The 22,810-nt window shown below is 51.1% G+C and overlaps 1 protein-coding gene across 2 annotated transcripts in view; it reads right to left on the bottom strand.

Moving 5' to 3' along the window:
- Window positions 1–300: 300 nt before the first annotated feature.
- Wscd1 (WSC domain containing 1) overlaps window positions 301–22,810 on the bottom strand; it is a 44,064-nt gene continuing 21,554 nt past the window's right edge. For both annotated transcript variants that reach the window (XM_058572812.1, XM_046425096.2), the window contains exons 5-9: window positions 20,454–20,575; window positions 8,038–8,197; window positions 6,992–7,156; window positions 3,778–3,978; window positions 301–1,314 (exon numbers count right to left, since the gene is read on the bottom strand). In XM_058572812.1, the coding sequence (XP_058428795.1) occupies window positions 962–1,314; window positions 3,778–3,978; window positions 6,992–7,156; window positions 8,038–8,197; window positions 20,454–20,575 (1,001 nt within the window). In that variant the 3' untranslated portion in view covers window positions 301–961. The remainder of the gene's footprint in view (window positions 1,315–3,777; window positions 3,979–6,991; window positions 7,157–8,037; window positions 8,198–20,453; window positions 20,576–22,810) is intronic.

Here is a 22,810-nt window from a genome sequence, read left to right as displayed (position 1 = left end):
CCCCCTGATCTCAGGCTCCCTTAGAGGCCCAGCCCTGCCCTGCCCTGCCCCCTGGCACTCACACCCTACTTCCCAGGGGCAGGATGAATCCCTAGCTTCCTCAGAGGCCGTGGGAAGATGGGCAAGAGGGCCCCACTCCAAGACTCCAAGGCGCACTGATCTGGGTGAGCTGGAAGTGGGTGGCAGCTCAGGAGCTGTTGCAGCTGCCTGAGGTCAATGTGTGCCCTGGCCGAGGAAGGGGTGGGATCTACTCTGCCCACAGTGCCACCAGCCCACCCACAGAGCAGAGAGAATCAGGGCTACAGTTGGCGGTGCCTGGTAGTCACAGCACACACGTTTATGAGATGTCAGACATGTGATCAGGTCTACACGGCCCAACAGCAATGATCTGTAGGTCCACCTCCATCCCCATGGTCCATGCTGCTCAGAGCACAAATACCTGGCCCGCCTGGCGTTCCACAGTCAAGGGCCTGGCAGGCAAGTCTGTGCTGGGGCTGCACACAGGAAGCCTAAGCTTCTTAGAGCCCAGGATGCATGTATGTTTGCACATGGGTGTGTGAGACAGACAAAGAGATGACCTCCGGTGGCACACACCCTGGCACATCACATCTGTGTACACATCTCTGGCTGCGTTTGCAAGGCTGGGGGTGTCTGGCGCACCCTGCACAGGTGGTTCAGTCACATCAAAACAGGCACTGTGAGCATAATGTCTGTGGGTGTCTGAGAACGAAAGTGTCTGGCTAGCAGTGTGTCCCATTTTTTGTCTGTCTTGTGAGGTGTGTCTGGACAGACGCTGTGTCCAGGTCTCCCTGCATGGAGGACAGCATCCGAGTGGGCCTCCCTGATGGCTGTACAAGCAGCCATGTGTCCCAGAGATCCTCCAGCCTGGGCCTCAGAGCAGTGGTGAGCCCCGAGGAGTGGCAGTCTATTCTCAGCAGTAGGCAGCTGGGGCCGAGGCCTATCATCTGGGCACGTACTCCCTGGGCAGCCCCGCCCAGTTGTGATCACGCAGGGCCTGGTCTACTGTCCGGATGTAGCCATTGATCAAGTCCTTCATCTCGGGGGTGAAGGGCTCTGGGTCCTGAGGGCGTCGGCCACGCCTCCGGAAGCTGCCCTCTTTGTTGTTCTCCACGCAGAGCAGCCGCTCCTCACTGACGGACACGTTGAGGAAGGCCACCATCTCCCGCAGCGTGGGCACCAGGCTGCGCCGTAGCTCCTCATAATGCACCACCAGCAGTCGTTTCCCATACTTGAGCCAGTCTAGGACGTGCGAGGACCACCACGAGGCGTAGCTGTTCACAAAGTCTGGCCACTCTAGGATGGGCACAGAAGGGACACAGTCAGGAGCTGCCCTGCCAGGGGTCGCTGACCCCACTCAAGAGAGAGAAGTGGCCAGGATTTTCCACTGCCCACTGCCCAGGGCCCACCTTCCTGGGTCCCTGTGGGAGCAAGATCCTTCGGTGATCTTGCATGAATAAAGGGCTAATATCAAGCTGGGCTCTGAGGGAGGAGTCCCAGGTCTGCCTGAGGGATAGTGACCTTGAGTCTGCCTTCGCCCAGCAGCGTTTCCTTGGAAACATACCAAGTGAAGACAAATGTGGCCTGCTGTGTGCCAAGAACTGGTTATCTCTTCTATTGTACTATGAGCTCTTTGACTTCAGGTACTGTATCTGGACAGGAAAGGATGTGGGTGGACCCTCAGGTCTCAGGCTATCATGACACAGCAACATTTCTTTTATGTACATCAAAATACCTTCTACTGTCAGGTACAAGTAAAAAAAAAAAAAAAGACTGATGGGGAACCCAAGCAGGGCATCTCTGTTCAGATGAACCACAAACACCTTGGCCCATCTTTGGCTGTTCTGCACATCCAACCTCGAGGAGAAAGAGGTAACCAGGTTTTTTCTACTGCCCACTACCTAGGGCCAACTTGCCAGATCCCCCATGAAGAGAGACCCTTTTGGGAGGGCTGGGGTTGTGACTCAGCGATAGAGCACTTGCCTAGCAAGTGTGAGGCACTGGGTTCAATCCTCAGCTCCACATAAAAATAAATACATAAAATAAAGGTATTGTGTTCATCTACAACTTAAAAAAAAATTAAAAAAAAAAGAAAGACCCTTTTTGTGACTGAGCAGCATTGGGAAGCTGCTGGGCCTCCCGGTGAGATGCAGCTCTGTGTCCTGTGTGGGGTCCTCCTGTGAAGCTAGGTTAATGTGGTACTTGATGGATGCCTATGGTGTCTTGTGAATTTGTTTGCCAAAATTTGAACCCGTGACCCTGCTGGGAAGTAGCACATACAATGACACCACAGAAGGACGTGGCCTCAAACTTCTTCAGATGATTTATTCTATGAGATACCCTTTTCCAGAAAATTAAGAAATTAATTTTTTGGAGGCGGGGGCGAGGATACAAATTTCATCACAACAAAAATAATTTCCATAATTGGGTTACTGATACACCTCAAATTCTGGGGCTTGCTTTCTCTCATTTTCCCTGTGACCCTATGATATAGGGGCTAACCTAGTTTCTAAGATGGGAAAACAGTTCTGAAGAGAAGGTATGTCGCTTGCCTTGGGTCAAAAGGTTTGCAAGATGCAGAGAAGGGATCCGAGCTCAGCCTGTAGGATCACAGTTTCATTTCTGACTACATTTGCATTATTTTACCATCAGACCGGCACCTCTACTATTCACTGTCAAAGGCTGGACATTTTCAGGGCTCATCTGGAAAGTCCCTCAAGGCAGGAAAGAAATCCTAATCCTTTCAGCCTGGGCCCCAGGGCCTGGAATAGTACAACTTCAGTAACTATGCGTTGGCAGACTGACTCCATGAAAAATAAGTCATTCTGAATCTGGGTGCCAGGGACAGAAAGTTTGTAGTTTCCCCAAAATCATATGTTGAAGCCTTCATCCCTCATATGATGGTATTTGAAGATGGGCTTCCGGAGGTGATTTGGGTTAGATGAGGTCATGAGGATGGAGTCCCTGCAATGAGCCTCCAGAGAGCTTTCTTCTCTGTACTGTGAGGGCACAGGGAGGTGGTGGCCCTCTGCAAGCCAGGAAGAGTGGCCTCACCAGGCACTGAATGGGCAGGCACTCTGACTTTGGACTTCCGGTCTCCAGAACTGATATTTTGGCTATCCAGTCTGTGGTACTGTCATGGCAGCCCCAGCTGACGAAGATTCAGGGCTTGTGACCTATCTCTGCCACCCACCACCCAGGCCCACTGGTCAAGTCACTTAGCCACATTTTCAGGGCTCATCTGGAAAGTCAGATGGGTGGCTCTTCCCCTCTAGGACACTGTGAAGAGTCATGGGGGACAGTATAGGAGGCGACTGGCATGCTGAGCACTGACCACAGAGTGGGCATGCACTTTATCTCACTGATCACCGAATCCCCATGAGCTGCGGGTCTTGGCCTCATTTTATAATGGAGGACCCTGGTCCTGAACACAGAGGAGGGCACAGATCAGGCCCAGGTGGATCCAAAGCCAATGTTCTTCTTCCAGCTCTGTATGACTCTTCAGGATATGAGTAGGGATAGAAAGGGGGTGCAGATTACCCCACTACCCATTCAGAGTGGGCAGAGATTCTTGGATGTCCAGTTGGCATCCATATAAAAACATTGGGACGTATGAACTGAGCGGGCTCAGAGGGGACAGAAAGGGGGCCAGCTCAAGCCAGGCACAGCAGCAAGTCCTCAGGACTGTATGTACTGATCCTGAATCCCTATGGGCATCCTGTCCATACCTTTGAAACCCCCACCTGAGCAACCACTTACCTTTGCTCTTCCAGTTGCGGTCAGGTGCGTAGCCCAGGTGCCCGGCACATTTCCTATTGAATTCGGCCACCAGGGACCTGTAGGGATTTCGGATGAGCAGGATGGCTGAGTCGAACATCTCAATCTCCCTCTTTCCACTCTCGTGGGTCTTCACGCAGATGGTGCGCCGGCTCCGCCAGTGGTCCTTCTCACCCTTGAACCCTGCCCAGGAGAAGCGCGAGAGCACAGATAGAGAGAGGCACCTTTGCTCCCCCAGGGGGCACCATACGTACATGGCACCAGGAAGTCTGATGCAGGGAAAGGTCTTTCTGAGGGAAAGCTAGCATCAGGGGCAAGAGAGGACCATGGGTGACACCGCAGGGGACCCTGAAAGGACCTATGGATGGGAATAGGAAATAAATCTACAGGAGTAGCCCTATCCCAGGGAAGGAGGGAGCAGGAGGTGTTTAAGAGTCAAGAATGATGATATCTGCTTAAGAAATGAAGCAAGTCACCTCCTGTAGCCCCCAGGGGTCAGGAGGCAGAAGGCCTAACCATGTACCCGTATAGACTCTCAGATGCACACATACATACGGGGCTTTTCCTGGAGATAACTTCACATGAGCATTGTAAATAGCCTTTTGAGTTAATCATAGCTGCAGGCAGAGCTGGATGAAGAGATTTAGGCTCAGAGTGGGTATATGATGAACCCAAGATCACACAGCACATGAAACCAGTGCCATGGCTCTCTCCACGTGCCTTTGCATATTTCTGTGAGGCCCTCAGCTTCTATCCACCTCCCCAGAGTTGGGGCAGGAATGCCATCAGGCTTAATTGCTTTGAGTAACTGTAATCCCACCCTCTGACATTATGCCATAGCCTGTAACAAGGTCCAACCTTAGAAGTAAGAAGATTCTCCAGCTTAGGATTCAAAGCAGGTCTGGTCAAGGTCTCGTCCATAGTGTTTGAGCCTGGCCCAGAAGAACATAAGGCTCAATTTCTAGAAATGGAGGCTTACTCCCATTGACCAACCTCTCTGGGCCACTTGGGTGCTCAGAGACTCAATGAAAACTGGCTGAGAAAATAAGACTCTACCCGTCCATCCACAGAGGGTCACATGATTCCCTGAAGGCTGACCACTGTGTTGGCCTTTTCCTCTATGTCTTTTAGCTTACACTTTAGTAGGTGAAATGGCCCAAGCACAGAGCATAAGGACTTACGGGGATAATAAAGAGTAGGGGAGAAGGGGAGACCAAAGAGCAGGATGTCATAGAAGGATTCCTAGAAAGATCTCACCTGAACCTGAACTTATCTTGGGCTCTTAGAAACTAAATGAGTCCTTCCATCTGCACCTTCCTCATAAATGGCTGGGAAGCCCTTATGTCTACAGTGAGCAGCAGAGGTTTCTCTGATGCTGGGGAAATGTAAATCTCCTGAATTTGGAAGCCTGGGTTTATCCATGAAACCCAACGCAAGTTTCAAACTCTGCCACGACATGCGACTGAATCAGTCAGGGTCACTTCAGAGGAATTGGGCTGGCTACTAACTAACCACACAGAGACAGAAAATACCTTTTTTGGGGTCTAGCTTCCATAAAGGAGGCAAGAGAGGCAGGCAAAGAGAGAGAGAGTGCATGCCTGAAACCCTCTTTATTGGGGGAAAGACACTCGAGAAAGTTCCACCCAAATAAGGCAAGGAATTGGGTTTCAGGGGGTTGCTTGGTGATGTCTTGCAGTCATCAGATTGACTGACATCTTGGAAAGCCACACCCATCTCAGCTGCTGTGTGGGATCATAGGTAGAGAGAGCGAAAAGGACGCACATGTCGCACAGCCCAGTCAGAGCAGCAACGTCAGTCCAGTCCCCTCAAATGCACATAGACCACACACACGGCCCATGTGGCTCGCAACAAAACTCATCACTACCTTGGGTCAAACAGCAGGAGCCTTTGCTTTGATTCGTTTTCTCAAAGTAGCTGGGAAATGCCACAAAAGGAAGAATCAAAACAGCAGCTAAATAAGCTTGAGTTTTTGACAATCCTGAGACCCTGGGTTCCTTCCTTGGTGCTTTAGCCCATTCCATCAGCAGCTATTCTGCCTTATAGCTCAGACCCACATTCACCTGCCACAACAGGTGGGCATTCGGGCAATTGGCGCTGTCTTGTGAATTTTGAATGTGTGCGTGTCATCACCCTGTCAGTGCTCTGAAGTCAGCGGCCACATCCAGTCCTGAAAGGCTCAAAAATCCACTGGGTATCTCTAAAGTATCTTCGATTCAATATTACACCAACCCTCATAGCTCACTATTCCAGTCTTTGGGTCAGACAGTCATAGGTGGACCAAAACATACGGTGCTTCCGGTAGGGAAGGCCTTCTAGAGGAACACTCGGATAACAGCAGCCTGAGCACAGGTGACAGGCCAGAGTGGGAAGGACCACAAACTTATCTGACCACTTCCTCCCCCATCTGCAGGTGGTCCTAGCACTCCTGAGGCTGGATTATATGGGCAACTGTGGCTTTTCCCCAACCAGACAAAGATTGTTATGAGTGATTCCAGAACCTTCTGCTAAGCTTAGGATGTTTCTGTTTCTCTAGGATGTTACTGACAGTAATCATCTTTTCCTAAACCAAACTCTGGTTAAGAAACCCATCAAAAATGCCATAACACTTGACAACAGATAAATACATTTTGCCAAATTTAGATGCCACTTGACTTGTCTGAGGCTCTTCATTCTTAAACAGCACACAGTCTTGAACCATTTAAGTTAATTTACTTGGCATAATGAGGCCTCTTATTTCTACAAGGGAAAGATTAGAAATCATAAAACTCTTTGAGATTTTTGGACCTATTTAAAGAAAATTGCATTTTGATGAGCTATCCCTTGCCTAAAAAAAAAAAAAAAAAAGGGAAATTCAAAAAATGTTTATAGAGAGGGAATCCAAGCTGCGAGTCTGACCCTTTGAATCTGGCACTGTCTCATGAAGTTCCACCCTAAGTGGTCCCACGACTGGCTACATGAGCCTCCCCTGGAAGCTGGTTAGAAATGCACATTCCCGGGCCTCAACCCAGACAAACTGAATCAAACTCTGGGGTGTGGCCCAAGAATCTGTATTCTAGAAAGGCAGTCAGGTGATTCTCATGTATGCTCAAGGTTGACAGGCACTGCTCTCATGCCCCAGGAGGGGACAGTCTAACCTCTGGGAGCTCCTTTGCCCCTCCCTGCAGCTTTGACTTGCCTTTGTTGTAGAGGGTCCCATCAAAGTAGTAGCTCCCTGTATAGAAGCCGGTGGCGTGCTCGATCAGGTGCCTGGCCCACGTGTTCCCGGCTCCCGGGAAGCTCGACAAAGCCACAAACACCTTGGATTTGTTGGGCAGGAACCTCCTGTCCGTGCACCGAGTATCTGAAAGTCCAGAAGTCATCCCAGGGTTACTCCCCTCCATTCCAGATTCCCCAGGATGAGAACTGATGATCCAAGATTTCCATTTAACAGACGGGAAAACCAAGACCCAATGAGGTGAAGGCATTTGCCACCTGAACCTTGGGTGCACAGGTCTGTAGCTGGCCAAAGAAAGCCCCATGACAAGGCTGCTCTATGGACTTTCACCCCACTTCATGTCAATGGCCACAGCCAAACTCTGGCTTGTAGCATTGCCCAGATGACTCCAGATTCTAATAGCAGAGGTGAACAGGAGGTTTAGCCGGGCTGAGCCATGTCACATACCACAGGGAACCAGGGCTGGCCTCATTTCAGGTGAGCAGTTCTCTGGAGCTCATCTTCCTTTTCTAGCACATGAAATGGCCAGGAGAAAGTCCCCAGACCCTCAGGCCCTCAGAGCTGTCCTAGTCCGAGCTGATGCTCCAGAAGTTGGGAATCTTCCTTTCCACCGGCTTGTCCCCTCTCAGTTCTTAAAGTCAGCTAGGGCAGATGTGATGCTCACACCAAGGACGATACCAGGGTCTAGAGGTCTTAGAGATGGAGCTCTCTTCTCCCCAAGCCCCCCAACCCCACCACCTGCCATTGATGTCCCTCTGGGCCTGCCCTTCTTCCCCACTCTTCTCATCCTCCTGTTACACCATCATCCCCAGAGAGACTCAGATAAAGGGCCAGGGGTTCCTGAAACTGAGCCCTGGCATCCATGTCTCACTGGCTAAGATGCTGGAGACTCAACCCACACACCTTCCCCACCCAGTCCCGGGGGATCATTGGCATTTCCAATCCTGGGAACTCTCCCCCACCCCAGACCAAAAGCCATCACACCTAGTGATGGCTGCAGATCTCACCTTGCACGGGCGTCTGGTAGACCTCGCAGTAACCCGCCAGCCTCTGCGCTTCGGGGACCTGGCCACACAGCGAGCTGTCCACAGCATCCCGCAGATTGAACTGTGGGGTGGGGTAAGCACAGTAGCATTCCCAGCCCCGGAGGACGGCCAAGGGGAACTCCTGCCCGGGAAGGAGAAGAGGAAGAACTGGGGTGAACATGAAGGCCCCGTCTTCCCACAGCTCAGGCTCCAGGTGGGACAGATGTGGGGACTGTCTGAGGCCTTGGTCAACAGGGGTGACTGCCCTCCTTCCATGAGCAGGTTCTGTGCTCAGATCCAGGGAGACAAACCCAACAAGACGTGACTTCTGCCCGCCAGGAGCTCTGAGTGGGTGACAGGACAACTGTCAGCACAGTGTAAGTGGCACTCAGGCAGAGGGGTGGGTGAAGGGCAGGAAGCAGGAAGCAGGGCCCGGAAGTGAGATTTCAGAGGTGTTTGCCCAAGGTGGCCCATGTGATGGGGGTTTCCTGAAAAAGGAGGGACCCTTCTGGGTTAGGAGAGAAGAAATGCCTGCCTGTGGGGACCCAGCCAGCTCCTGGCAGTCTCTCAAGGGGTTCTGGTTCCAATTTGGTGTGTCTGCACCATCCAGTGGAGTGGGCTGGCTCCTGAAGATTGGAAAGCTACTTACACACTTGCTGGGCAACTTGGGTAAGAAACGTAACCTCTCTGAGTCTCACCATTGAGAAAAGGTAATAAAATCCATCTTGTAGGTATATGGTGATGGCTAGACGAGACAGGTACAAACTGCCCAGCACTGGGCCTGGTCCACAGGAGCCGCTTCACCGAGGAATGAGCCATCCTCAGCCTCACCCCTTTGGGCACCTGCCACAGCTCACTCAAAAATACATCTACCCACCTTTTCCACCTATTTTTTTTTTGAGCACCTACTATGCACCAGGCACTGGGTAGGGACATTTAGCCCTGTTTCATCTCCACTCCTTCCTGTGTCTTTCCACCAGAGATGCTGGGTGCCCTGGAGCGTGGAGGGATGAGGGTGCCGTCCATGAGCGTGTGCAAGGGAGGAAGGCAGTGGGTGGAGGGAACTGCTCACTGCCGAGGGAATCGCTGCACGAACATTTTTATTTATTTTTTTGCCCACAGCGAGAAATCTCATAAATAAATAAATAAATAAAAGAAAATCGATAGCATTTACTATGCACGGCTTGGTAAAGCTGAGGATCTCAGCACTCCCGTAAGACAATAGAGAAGATGCAGACAGGGAGGGCCAGGCAGCGGGAGGAAATGCTGCTGAGTGCTTCTTGAACCGCAGGCTGGATCCTCTCCCAGGCCCGGCAGCCCCTGGGAAAGGTCCCCCACGTCCCTCACCCTTCCTTAAACCAAGGAGGCCTCTGCGCTCGCGGGGAGAGTACAAGAGGCCATGGAGCCCCACTGTCTCTGCAGCTAGACTCCACGGCTACTTCCTTCCCAACGGAAAGCGCCATCTGGGACCTGACCCTCAACCAGAACACCGCTGGCTTTGCTGGAAGCAAGTGTCCACTGTGATGTGAATTCATGAAAAGAGATCTCAAGAAGTGTGACCTCTGACCCCTCTCACAGAGACCTCGTTGAGAGCTGGGAATGGAGCTCAGTGGTGGAGGCCTGCCTGGCATGCACCAGCCCTGGGGTTGATTGCTAGTACCCCAAAAACCAATCAAAAAACCCCCAAAACAACAATAACAATAACAACAACAACAACACCTTGTCCCACATGGACACCTCCTCCCCAGGGAGCTGCAGAACCCAGCAGCCTAGATCCCAGGGTACAACTTGAGAGCTCACACAGGGGACTGGCTGTGCCCCCCACACTTCCATCCATATTAAGCTATAATGAGTGGAACTGTGTCCCCCAAATTCAAGCCCTGAAGCTCTAACCCCAGTACCTCAAAATATGACCTTATTGAAAAGATGAGCTTAATGGAGATAATTAAGATGAAGCCTTTAGGAGGGGCCCTAATGCAATATGACTGGTGTCCTTGTGCAGAGAAGAGGTTAAGACAGACAGCACACAGACCTAGGGACAACTACCTGAGGACCCAGTGAGAAACGACCACCTGCAGGCCAAGGAGAGAGGTCTCAGGAGAAACCTTCTGATACCTCCATCTTGGAGTCTCAGCCTCCAGATCTGTGAAGGTAAATGTGTGTCATTTAAGCCACCCAACCTGTGTCAGAGCAGCCTGTGCACACTCAGACAATGGCCTTCTTGCTGTTCCTGACCACTCTGTTCCGGCTCCTACCTTAGGACATTTGCACTCGCTGTTCTATCCTCTTGGAATGTTCTCCAGATACCCTTGTGGCTCTCTCCCCCTCACCGTCTTCAAGTCACTGTCACAGTGCCACCCCTTTACAAGTTGCAGTGCCCCTCCCATCTTCCTCAACACACCCTGCTCCCATGCTCTGCTTTCTAATTTTGTTAAATAACCCCCCTGGTGTAGCACTCAATCAGTTTTGGTGAATACACACCAAGACCGGCAGCATGTCCATCACACCACAGGGTCCTCTGCCCCTTTGCCCTCATCCCTCTCTCATCCAAAGCAACCACTCCTCTGATTTCTATCACCACTGACCTGTTTTAAAATATCATACAAATAGAATCACCCAGTACCTATTTTTGTGTGTTTGGCTTCTTTCATTCGGAAAGATATTTGTCAAATTCATCCCTGTTTTTTTTATGTGTCTGTAGATGGGTCCTTTTCATTGGCACATAGTATTCTATGTGTAGATGGGGCAGTGTGTTGATTCATCCACTTGTTGATGGACATCTGGGCTGTTTCCAGCTTCTAGCTATTGTGAATAAAGCTGCATTAAATATCCTCGTACAAGGCTTTTAGTGGATAGATGTTTTCATTTCTCATGGGTAAACACCTACGAAGCTTGCCTCATTTTTCTTTCCTGAGCTTATCAACACAACATACTATGTACTTTACATATTTATCTGGTTGACTGCCTGCCTCTACCCAGGAGGATGCAAGCAGGGAAGGGTTTCTTGTGAGCTTTGTATGCTTTGCTATATCTTCAGCACCTAAAGTGGTATCTCTCCTGTGGCAGATACTCAATAAATGTTTGATGTATGAATGCATGAATGAATGAACAGATGGATGGATGGATGGATGGATGAATAGATGGATGGATGGATGGATGGATGGATGGATAGATGGATGGATGGATGGATGGATAGATGGATGGATGGATGGATGGATAGATGGATGGATGGATGGATGGATAGATGGATGGATGGATAGATGGATGGATGGATGAAAGGATGGATGGATGGATAGATGGATGAAAGGATGGATGGATGGATGGATGGATAGATGAATAAATGGATGGATGGATGGATGGATGGATGGATGACCAAGCTCTTTTCCGATCCTAAGCCCCTCAAACGCCATTCCAACCACCTCGAACACTATCTTTCTGCTCGTTGTTGGGCCAATAGCCTCACTGGGTGTGAAGGAGGAGACAAAAATCCTGCTACTGCTAAGCAAAGCCTCCCCAAGCTCAGGAACCTGGGGGTTGGGGGCTGTGCTGTCTTGGGATTCCCGTTCAGAGGCAGGCATGGGAAATCCGCTGTGCTCACAGGAGCTCCGTCTCCCTCCCCAGCAGCACCAGCGCTGCCAACGCTGATGCCTCACAATCTTATATCCCAGGGCTGCAGAATGAGCTGCCCCCACCAGTGACCCGAACCTTTTTTTGCTTCCCTGAGTGGATTAAACTGTCAAGTTTCCGGGTGTTTGCAGAGCGGCGGGAGAACTGCAGACAGTAATGTGGTTTTATTTACAACATAACCGCTTCAGCAACATCACTGGATTCTGAAAACACAGAACAATTTTCAGCCCCTTGGGGATTTCTAGGACATGATTTCCATAAAAATTAAATATTGATGAATCTTATCTCTCTGCCAACTTACATTCCCCCCACCCCACCCCGCCACCATTCCAAGCTTCAGTGAGAAGAGAAAGGGCAGAGAGGAGGAGAAGAGGATTCGGAGAAAGGAAAGCAGATAAAGAAAGCAGGCGTGGGGTGGTTTCAAACAAACCCAAGAGGGGGCTTCAATGGAAGCACCTCGCCCATCCTGGGCAGGGCAGAGACACACCTTGATACTGCACCTGCGGCTGGAGGCAGGGCAGGGGGCAGGATGGGAGCTCAGCTGGGGGTTTGGGGGATCTGCATCTGAGCCTGACAGGAGGGTGGGCATTCGGCTTGGAGCCAGGTCATGAAACAGCAAAGGCTGGGCCCTGTAGATCGTGAGGATCCACATGCAAAAGCTTAGCCCATGGCCAAGGGATCGAGGAGTGGATATTCCAGAACACATGGAGCCAGGGTCCCAGCAGGCCTGACCAGGCCTTGCCTCCTCCAACTCCATCCTTCTCTGAGCACCATTCTCAGGATCTCTCAAACTGTGCAGAATTATAGAGATTTGAGAGAGCACAGAGGGGAAATGGAGGCAAAAAAGGCAGGTGACCCATAGCCCAAGATCTCCAGTCTGTCAGGTGAGTGGGCACAGAGTCAGCCTCCCGGATTCCAAGACCCGTGCTTTGCCCAATCACCGTGACTTGACTCCTTGGGGGATGAACCAAGGAGAGCAGGACGGGGGATTCCCAGAGAAAATCTGTGAGCCCGTCTCTCACCTCCGGGGCCTTCGCTTCATTCCAGAGGCAGCTCTGAACATTTAAGATGTGGGAAGGAAAGAAGATGTCTGCAAGGGTAGCTGCAGGGATGAGGGATGCCGAGCGGACTTCTGCTGTCAGGCAAATGACAGGTTGAAGGAAAACGCATCCAGTGATGTTGTGACTGACATCAGGGCTGTGGGGCTCTGAGAGGCGGCTCTGGGAGGTGGAGACAGCCCAAGGCTTGCCATCAGGAACCTCAGGTCTGAATCCCGTATGTGGTCTCCAAAAAAGGCCACTGGGTATCTCTGAGTCTTGGCTTTATCATCTATAAAAGGGGCAGGGTTTAGCGATGAGGGCTCTGGGGAATGCAGTTGTGCGTTTAAATTTAGGTGGGTTGAGTTGATATCTCCATTCCGAAGAGGGATTTGAGCACTGAAATGCTCTCGGGTACTTTTCATACAGTAGATACTGAGCAGCTTAGATGGTCTGAGTCTGGGTGAAATTAAATGCACAGGGCCAGAAGCTTTGCCCTCACAACCCCAGTGTCTTCTCTTCTCCATGTCAAGAGCTGACTCCCCTTCCATGTGTCCAGCCTCACTTTAAACAGATACTGAGCCATCTGTTCTTTGGATATGGAGAAAAGGTCAAGTATGATGGTTTGGGGCAAAGGTTAAAGAGTCTCCAGGTACCATATAGGATTGTCCCCTTGGGTGAGTAGCTTTCTGAAAACCTGAACCCCCTGGGCAGCTGACCTGCCAATCCCACTTCCAGGGAACACCTTCCCATCAAAGCCACCCATCCATCAGACAAAAGTCCACAAAACGCTCTGTGATGGACCCATCCCACCATCGAGATCCCAGGGCACCTGGGTTTCCACCGACCTGGGAAAGGACCAGCTCTGCATCTTAGGCAGTTTCTCAGACATCCCCCCATAGAGCAAAAGAACCAGGGGAAGTTGAATGATAGGAATCATCATGATCCACATCTGGAACACTTGTTACTCAAGAGACACTCAAGAACATAAATCACAGAGTCCTTGTCCTAATCTGGTGAGGCAGTTTCACCTCTGACAGTCCCACCTAGCAGATGAGAAAAACGAAGGTTCAGGGCAGGGATATGAACCCAGAATACTATAAGTCCAAATCCTCCTTTCTATCAACTTAAGGGTGAAGCTAAGAGATGTACTCCAAAAAATGTATCAGAAGTCTGAGAAGCACACACCTAAAACGTACATATCCTGAGTCCCAACGATTCCATATCTGCTAGCACAGTCCAAGGAAATAATAAATAATGAGCATTTTAAAAAGGAAAGGAAAAGAAAAGAGGAAGTGAACTCAATGTCCACCAGGAGAGAGTGGAACGCATACAGTCATGGGAGGCAAAGCATGAAAACATAAAAAATGTCCTGGACATAAAACACAAGAAAAGGGAACAGATGTAAGGAGGGAAGAGTCAATGTTCATAACGCAAATTCCCTATACTATACCTACAATAAAAGACCCAAAGGCTGTAAAATGTTAGCTGTTTTCTCTGAGGTGGTAAAGTTACGGATGAATTTTATTTTTATTTTTACGCTCTCAAATTTTCTAAAGTAGATATTCCAAAACACAAACCAGTGTTCTTAAGAGCACACACAAGGTTCAATATTGACAGCTTCTCTATGGATTCTTCCAAAGTGTTACTTCAGCCACCTATTGGCAAGATAGTCTTTCAACAAGGGAAGATTCTTCACATCAAGGTAGCAATTCTGAAAACCCCACCCCGGGGAAAGATGTGAGATAGGGTGCCCACCCCCAGAGACCAAGCGTCTATCCAGGATGGATTGCATCTGCCCAGATCCATGTGGACTTAGCGAGAGCAGCTACCTAGCGGAGAACAAGCAGGCTCCACGTGAGTGCGTGCCTTTCCAGTTCACAGGTGGCCCTGTTAGCACCACCATTAAATGGCCAAAGAAAAAGCCCTTAAGAAATGTCAATGGGAAACCATCCAGGTGATTAATATTCTGCAAGCAAACCTAGACATCAAAAGAGGCTAAAAGAAGGTAAAAGAAAAATGTGATCCCTTTTCTACCCACCCCCCATTCCTTTATCAGCACAGCCACTGAGAACAAAGCTCAGGTCCCAAGGTGTACTAGCTGGTGAAGCCTCCCTCCTTGGTGACCTGTCTGCAAAGGGTGTGAGATTTCACCTATCAGCCCCATTTTGGAATGCTCACTCCCACAAATGGTCTATGCGTTTGTTTGTGGACAAATATCAGGCTTCAAAAATCAATGACCCCAGATCCGAACTGGTAGCAATGCAAATATCTACCTGCCCCTCTGCTCATTCGAACTTTGCGTACCAACGAAGGAGCTGATAGGATCTTGAAGGCGAAAGAGGGTGAGCAGGTCTCCTCCCACCTCAATATGATCACCACCGGAAATTAGGCAGGATCATTTCAGGAGGCTTTAAAAACACGTTACACTGGTCAAGTCCCTCTCGCTGGCAGAGAATCAGATCATTAAGATGCTAATATTGCCCCAAATGTTCTTTTTCTTTTTTTTTTTTTTTGTTCAACTGCACTCCTGGAGCTCCCCAAATCCATTTTCACCAACAAGCAAAAAACACAGTAGAGATTTTTATCGGGGGGGGCCACAAAGAAGCCTCAGAGGGCAGCTCTAAGGTGGGGGTGCTGCAAGGAGGGCTCCCCCTCTTTGCCTGCTGCCAAGCCCCACCTCTACATCTGTCACTCCCAGCAGCCCTTCTACCCAGCTGGCCCCAATTAAGCCTCTGGTCCCCTCCCCTACCCCGACCGAACATTCTTCTGCGAACATTTTCCCTCACGCAAGTCTTTGGAAAACATTTTCAATGGCTCTATTATAGACCACGGTATGACCCTGGCATAATTTAGCCATTCCCACCTCACAGGGTATTGGGAGCCTGCTTTTTTGGCCAAATGAGCATGAGATAAAGCTTCCACGGGGACTGCCCTGCAGCCTCCGTACCACCGGCCTTCCTGGAGAAGAGGGCTTGGCCTTCAGAACAGGAAAGCACTGCCAGACATCCCAGAATGCACCGCTTTCACCACCCTCAATGTTCAGGAGACCAAGGTCAGATGAATTTCCAACTGCTTTCACATGCCCAGACCTCAAGGCTAGAGGTAGAATTCAGACCTGGGGTAAAGTGGGCCAGGCCTGGGCATTGCTAACCAACGTCTTCAAGCAAGCCATGGGGCTCAATCAGGGGTGCTTTCCCCTCCAGGGCCCTTTGGCAATGTCTGGAGTCTAAAATTGTCACAAGTGAGAGGAGAGTTGCGGTTAGTATCTGGTGGGCAGGGGCTAGGGAGACTGTTAAGTATCTTCTAATGCACAGGCAGATCCTGAAAAAAAGAATTCTCCAACCTGAAATGTCTTTCCCCCACCTTGCCTAGGGTGAAGCAAAGCCCCTACCAGGAATCTGCAGGGCTCAGGGGCTGCCAGCCCAGAAGGCTTGAGTCTAAGTTATAGCAACATCCAAAGGCTAGACAGGGGAGCAGGGATAGCTGGTCTGGGAACCAAAGGCTGACTCTGCTGGGTCAGCGGTCATTGTAATGGGATGCACGATATCTGGGTACCATTCATGCCCTTCCTGGAATCCCTCACTTTATAGCCAGGTCATCGGTTGACTTCTGTGGCTGCTTTGTCAAGGCACAAAGGAATGCTGCCTTCCAGAGGGATCCACGGGAAACTCCCCTTCTCCTCTGGCCTGATGTTTCCCCCTACCCCCCACATGCCTCCTCATCCCCCCAGCTGATGCCCACGTCTCATGTGGATTCTGCTCCTGGAGCATCTCTCCGATCGACTTCTTCCTTCATCCGCTCTACCCCTCTCCGTGTTCCAGAATAACCTTCTGGCAGCTGTGCAGTATCATGTGGGTCATATGACTCCTTCCCTGCCACACCCTCAAGAACTCCCTCTCTTTTTCCCCCCTGAAAAAAAAGTCTGAATTTTAAAGCAGACATCTCAGTCTTCTGCAACTTGTCCCCACCCTACGTTTCACGCCACCCCCAGGTAGCCCTCCACTCTGGCAGGACTGGGCAGCTTCCCCACCATCTTGGTCCCATTCCACAGGTGCCACCTCTCACAAGGCACTCCCTGCTCCACTCACCCAACCTGCTGACCTTGCCCAACTGCTCCAGCTCCCACCTCCCTAAAAGGGGCCATCCTCCTCCCTTCTAAGCCTCCCTCTCAGTTTCCTTCACCTGCTTCAAGCACTGGCCTTACTCTGCCAGGAGTGAGTCCCCTGAGTTCCCATCCCAGCCCCTCCTCAGACATGAGCCGGGTGTGATGAGTGGGGCCAGTGATTACGGATCACTAGACTCTGCAGGCACCCAGCATCTGGCTTCACCCACTATAAATATCAGCGTATGTGTTTTGCCAAATTTCACTCCACGTGCGTTTACTAAGTCGGGCTTTCAACTTTCAAACTGGAAATAGTGACTCTTCCTACAGCTGCAAAATCCTGCAGCTCTAAACAATGGGACCCGAGGAAACACCCACCCTCCCATCCGACAATACAGATGGGCCGGATGAGGGAGACGCTGTCACGCGGAATCCAATGCTGCAGGCACGGAGGGCACAGGCACAGGAGATGCCTTTCCCTACGGTCTGACCAGAATGATTCCCAGCCACATGTGCCAGAGCTGAGCAGGTAACTCGTCCTTGAAATGTATCACAAGGGGAACTGGACAAGGTGCTAAGGTCTCAAATGGCTTAAGATCCCCAAGAGCCTGCGGGTATCTTTTGGCACAGGCTCCGCTGTGAAATTGTAGCAACCTGGATTTGTGCCAGTAAATAGGAAGGAAAGCTGAAAATAGAAGTTTGAAGAGTTCTAGATCTTGAAAGTCTTGCCTGTGACCACAAGGCAGGACCCTCTGGGTTCTAAAGGGCTGGCCAATCAGTGGTGCTCCTGGGGTATCTGCCTAGGATTGGAATCCACCCTTCCCATAGATGAGGGTTACCAGGGTGGCACAGTTGTCCTCACTCTTCACTGGAAGGGAGATACAATTAGTATAACCTTTGCTAAGGGCAACCTGACAACTCTTGACTACAATGACAGACACACTCTTGAACTCTCCTAGGGTTGTTTTATTTCCTTACAGATTCACTCAGACAAAATGACCCCAGGATAGCCAATGCCATGTTGTAACAGCAAAAGACTAGAAATAACCTAAATGTTTAACAGGCAGGGGTGGGTTAAATAAATTATAGGCCATCTGTGTAATGGGGAAAAAAAAAGATGGAGAAATCACTTTCTCTGCTGATATGGAACCATCTTGAAGATGGATAGTCCAGTGGAACGGGTTTGGTGCAGAATCGTGTGCGGGGCACTATACCATCCGGGGGGTTCATAATGACATTGAAGAGGATGCAATTGCTTGAATATTCAGTCTCGGAAAGCAGACAGCTGTGGGCTGTCTGGGAGGATGGACGTGAGCAGAAGGACTCAGGAGTGAGGAGCTTCCCGCCAGGCCCTCTGGTATCTTTTTATTGTGTTACATGTGAACAGATTATCCACTCAAAGCCATCTGAAGTGCTCAGGGCACACAGCCATGGTGACAGCCCATTCCCTCTCCTGTTTCTTCTCATATTTTCTGCCACTTACACAGAGTGGCAGCGAGGCCCTGGTGTCAGGAGACAGGGCTGTGAAGCTAGTTGCTTGGTGCCTGGGTGTGGACATTCCCACCTTGCAAGCCTGTGCTGCCTCTTGCAGCAACCAGAAAGGAGAATGTCTCCCTGGCAGAGCCCCTGGGAGGACTGAGGCAGATGACTCATGCCCAGCACCCAGCCCTCAGCAGGAGCCCTGCAGGGCTGCTGATGGAGGGAGCCAGCCTCAGCCTGTGTGACCAGTGCAGCTCCTTGATCCCAGTGGAGGGTTCCTTCTGGGGAACTACTCAGAACTGCAGATGTGAGGTTCACCTTGAGGGGGTGGTTTGTTCCCCTGAGGGTACAGGCAGGAGCTGGGGGCTGAGCATGCATCCCGACTGCCTCCCCCAGAGGTCTGCCTCCCACAGGTCCGAAGGCCAGATGTCTGCAAATCAATAAACTGGGTGCAGAGCTGGGTGAATTTTTGTGTCCTGTGGACTCTGATCCCCAAGGCATCCTTGGCAGTGGCTTTAGAAATGCTGGTGATGCAGTAGAGCTGCTTCAAAGGACACACTCAGGCAAGAGGGAAGCCCCAGTGGAAGCTTTGTTCTCCATGCAGCCTCAGAGGAAAGCTCTCCAGGCAACCGAGGAACACAGGAAGCAGGAAGAGGGCAGCTCCCAGGGCGTGTGGGGTGGGGTGCAGCAGAGGATGTGCTCATATAGGCCCGAGGACATCTGCTTCACTGAAGCCCCTCCCCGGTACCCACTGAACCAACAGCTGACTGCGGAGCTGGCTGATGTCAAGCCTGGGCTCCACCGCTTACTGGCTAGGTGACCTTGAGCAGACTACTTGGGCTCTCTGCCTCAGTTTCCTCACCTGGAAAATGGAGTTGACCTCAGTCCCTACCCTATAGGATTCTTAGAAGGAGTAAAGGAGTTAGCCACATAAAGTGCTTGGGATGGTACCTGGCATGAAATACATGATCAGTAAATGTCCCCTTCTCTTGATCATCATTGTCACCATCATCGTCATAGTGAAGGCCCTTGCGAGGTTTGGATATGAGATGTCCCCCAAAGCTCACATGCAAGATGTTCAGAGGTGAAATGATTGTATGAGAGTTGTAACCTTATCAGGGGATCAATACACCGATATGGGTTAACCCAGTGGCAGCTGTAGGCAGGTCAGGTGGAGCTGGAGAAGGTAGGTTACTGGGCTGTGCCCTTGGGGCTTTTATTTTGTCCCTGGTGAGCAAAGTGCTCTCTCTGCCTCCTTGAGCCGCCTTCCTCCACCACGCCCCTGCTCCATGCTGTGCTGTCTCACTTTGGGCCCCGAGCTATGGAGTTGGCCATCTATGGACTGAGACCTCTGAAATCAGGAGCCCCAAATAGACTTTCCCTCCTCTACGTTGTTCTCATCAGGTCTTCTGGTCACAGCAATGAAAAAGTCACCCAACACAGCCCTTTTCTCTCCTTAGTCCTGTTCTATTATGTAGATTAAGTACCACAGTCCTGTCAAGACTACTGAAACGCAGCACACCCAGGTAGCCCTGGACCCCAGCCCAAGACCTCATTGTTCTCTGGACACTGTTTGCTGAGTCTCCCAGCCTTTTGTCACACACTTCTGGCCCTGCCTTTTGCAAGCCCCCTGTGTCCTTGTTCAACTCCTTCTACTCCTGAGCTAGCATGCAATGTGGGGACAGTGGCCTTGCGTGCTTGGTCCAGTGCTAGCAGAATCACCCTCCATTCCTCAGTCTGGATCCAACCAAAGGAGCAGGTGTGACCATGACCCCTGCAGTCAGATTTGCAGCCCAACATCATCGGTGCAAACAACAGAAAATCCATCAGCTATCCCCAAGTCCCAAGCCAGCATCTTCACGCATCCAAACCAAGTCAATTTAACATCTGACACTTGTGCAGAGCTCGCATCCAGAAAGGCACATTCCTTCCAGCTTTATAGCCTTCACCGACAATTCCCTACCTGGCCTCAAACAACTGGCATCCTCTGTGCAACAGGTGCGTGGCCTGCCTCCCTCCTGTACCCACTGCTTAGCTCCCACCTGGGCCAGAGCAGACAAAGGCAGCTCAGCACGGGCACCTGTCCTTTCCCCGCAGACCACCACACATGCTGGATCCTTAAAGGGCTGAGAAATTATCACGGATCTTACTTTCTGGGAACAAAATCCTGAGCACGTCTCCACGGTCACATTGGCCTCCACCAGGGAGGTGGGGAAGGTTTGCGTGACGTTCTCTGGCAGTCGGAAGCACCCTCGGTAGGTAGCAGTCCGCCCTGGGAGGAAGGAAATGGGTTTGTGGTGAGAAATGGTGTCCACGGGTGCTGATGCCTGTTACAAGGGCAAATGTTGGCTTTGGATCTTGAGAAAGGTGTAGGCATACTCAAGAGGGGCAGAACTCAAGTCAGGCAGAGAGACAGTCCTGGAGAGGGTGCAGTCAAGATCCTGAAGGAAACCAGGCACAGGACCTTGGTTGTCCAGGGTCACTGACAAGGGACCATTTGGCTGAAACTGCTAAGCTCAGGGTTTGCTTTTACCAGATCTCTGCAGATGGTGTCCATCAGTCTTTCCTTTCTTCTCTCCTTCCTTCCCTGGGTTGGGCAATTACTATGTGTCGGAGTCCATGACAGGTGACCTGAGAAGCTGATATTCTAGAAAACTCTATGCCCTCTGAATATAGGCATTAAAAGAAAAGCAGACTTGGAAGTTCGCAATCCTGCTGTGCCACTGGGACCACAAGGCTGCTTTGCTTCTGAGCAAGTTTTGCCTCCCTCTGATCTTGAACTCCCACCCGAATTCTAGGAATACTCCTGACACCTGTGTCACCGAGGAAGCTTCCTGCCAAGTTGTTCTCTAGACCTTCTGGTGGAAAAGCCCAGCTCCCTCGTTGGCTCCCTTGGTGCTGAACAAACCTTCTGGAATGTTCCGGCACCAACTGTTCTTATTTCTTCCAAACTCATCAGAGTTTCTCTAGGAAACATCCTGTTTCTCATCCCACACTCCCTTGAACAAAAGGTCTCCCAGGGCTCAGTCTCTCTACCAGGCTGCTCTGCCTGCTACACCTCCTGTCCAGCAGCAGAATCCCTTTCGCTGGCATTGACCATGGCAGAGAGCACTTTCCGTGCCAAACTGCCGAAGCAGGATCAAACCCTGGATCTGGAAGCCCATCCTGGCTGACCACAGCAGCGGTGATTGGAAAGTCAGGACTTAGACCTAGTAAGGCACGAATGCAGGAAAGCAGCCTGTTGCAGAGAAAACAGAGGGACTTAGAGTCCCCAAGGCCTGGGTTCATGGGCAGTCACTGCTCCTGACTAGCTCTGCAACCCTCCTGTGTCACCGGCTCAGAGACTCTGTTTCCTTTTACATCCCACCAAGCTGGGGCTGGCTATGAGGAGCACAGTGCACCACATGGCTGAGTCGTGTCTTCCCACACCCATGCACCTGCCCTGGGTGTGTCCAGGCGGAGGGCGAGGACACACATGGGACCCACAAGGCTGTCCTGTGGCATGGATGGTCTCCAAGGAACCAACCTGTAGATGCACTGGGTGCTAGGGTGGGACAGGCACAGGGACAAGACAAGGGGAGAGTCAGTAGGACAGGAAAACACAGGGAGGGTAGAGTGACCAGGATCCTAGTGAGTCCCCAGGTCACAGAGAGGGAAGCAAAGGGCATCTGCATCTGGCACCCTGAGTGGCCTTCAGCCAGCTGACCCTGACAGAGCAGGCTCCCAGGAAGAGCTGAGTAAATGAAGTAGCTGAGCAGACAAGGTACATGAGAGGACGGCATCGACTGTGACAGGAGAGCAACACATGGGCTGTAGGGGTCACACCAGCTGTCCCCAGGTACCCCAGATGCGACTGTGAGCAGTCAGGTTGTTGCCTAGAGCTGCCTGTTCCACAGCCTCTCCGTGGCTCTCCAGGTGAGAACCCAAGGGCCACTCAGGACAGAATGACATCATCAAGGGGAAGACATTAATGAGCTCTCAGGACTGAACCCTGAGTCTGACCTGGAAGCTGGTCCATGAGTCTTGTTACCCAGAAACCGCTGCTAGTTACAATAGTGGGGTCACCTGGTCACCTATGAGAGAGATCCTGTCAGCCTGTCCTCTCAAGAAGGGAGCGGGAAGGCAAGGGTCAACCACATAGGGCTTCATAGCCTGCCCAAAGGGGAGGTGTGGACACCATTTTCCACATGAACCATGACAGCAGGTCTGGCAGACTTGAGATCTGGGGCTGGCCCAAATGACTGGGCCATGTGCCCCTTAGCCAGTGGACAAGAGAAGTACAACACCTGTCTCTGAGAGTTAGTGACAGCAGAGAGGAGAGTGGGTGGCACATCCTAGAGTCCACGTACAGGACTGGTCCTGCTGGGGGTCAGAGGTGAAGGGTAAGGGGTCAGGCTAATGTTTGAATCCAAAGAAATAAAAGATCCAAGAAAGCCAGCCTAGGGCAGCCTGGTCCTCAGGAAGCCCATGTGGATGTCCAGGTGACGGCAAACCTCTGTGCCAAGTC

This window comes from Marmota monax, unplaced genomic scaffold (genome assembly GCF_021218885.2).
Source record: "Marmota monax isolate L192 unplaced genomic scaffold, Marmota_monax_Labrador192_F-V1.1 WCK01_AAM20220418_F8-fsc00218, whole genome shotgun sequence".
NCBI lineage: Eukaryota > Metazoa > Chordata > Mammalia > Rodentia > Sciuridae > Marmota > Marmota monax.
This window is presented reverse-complemented; position numbering and strand designations above follow the sequence as displayed.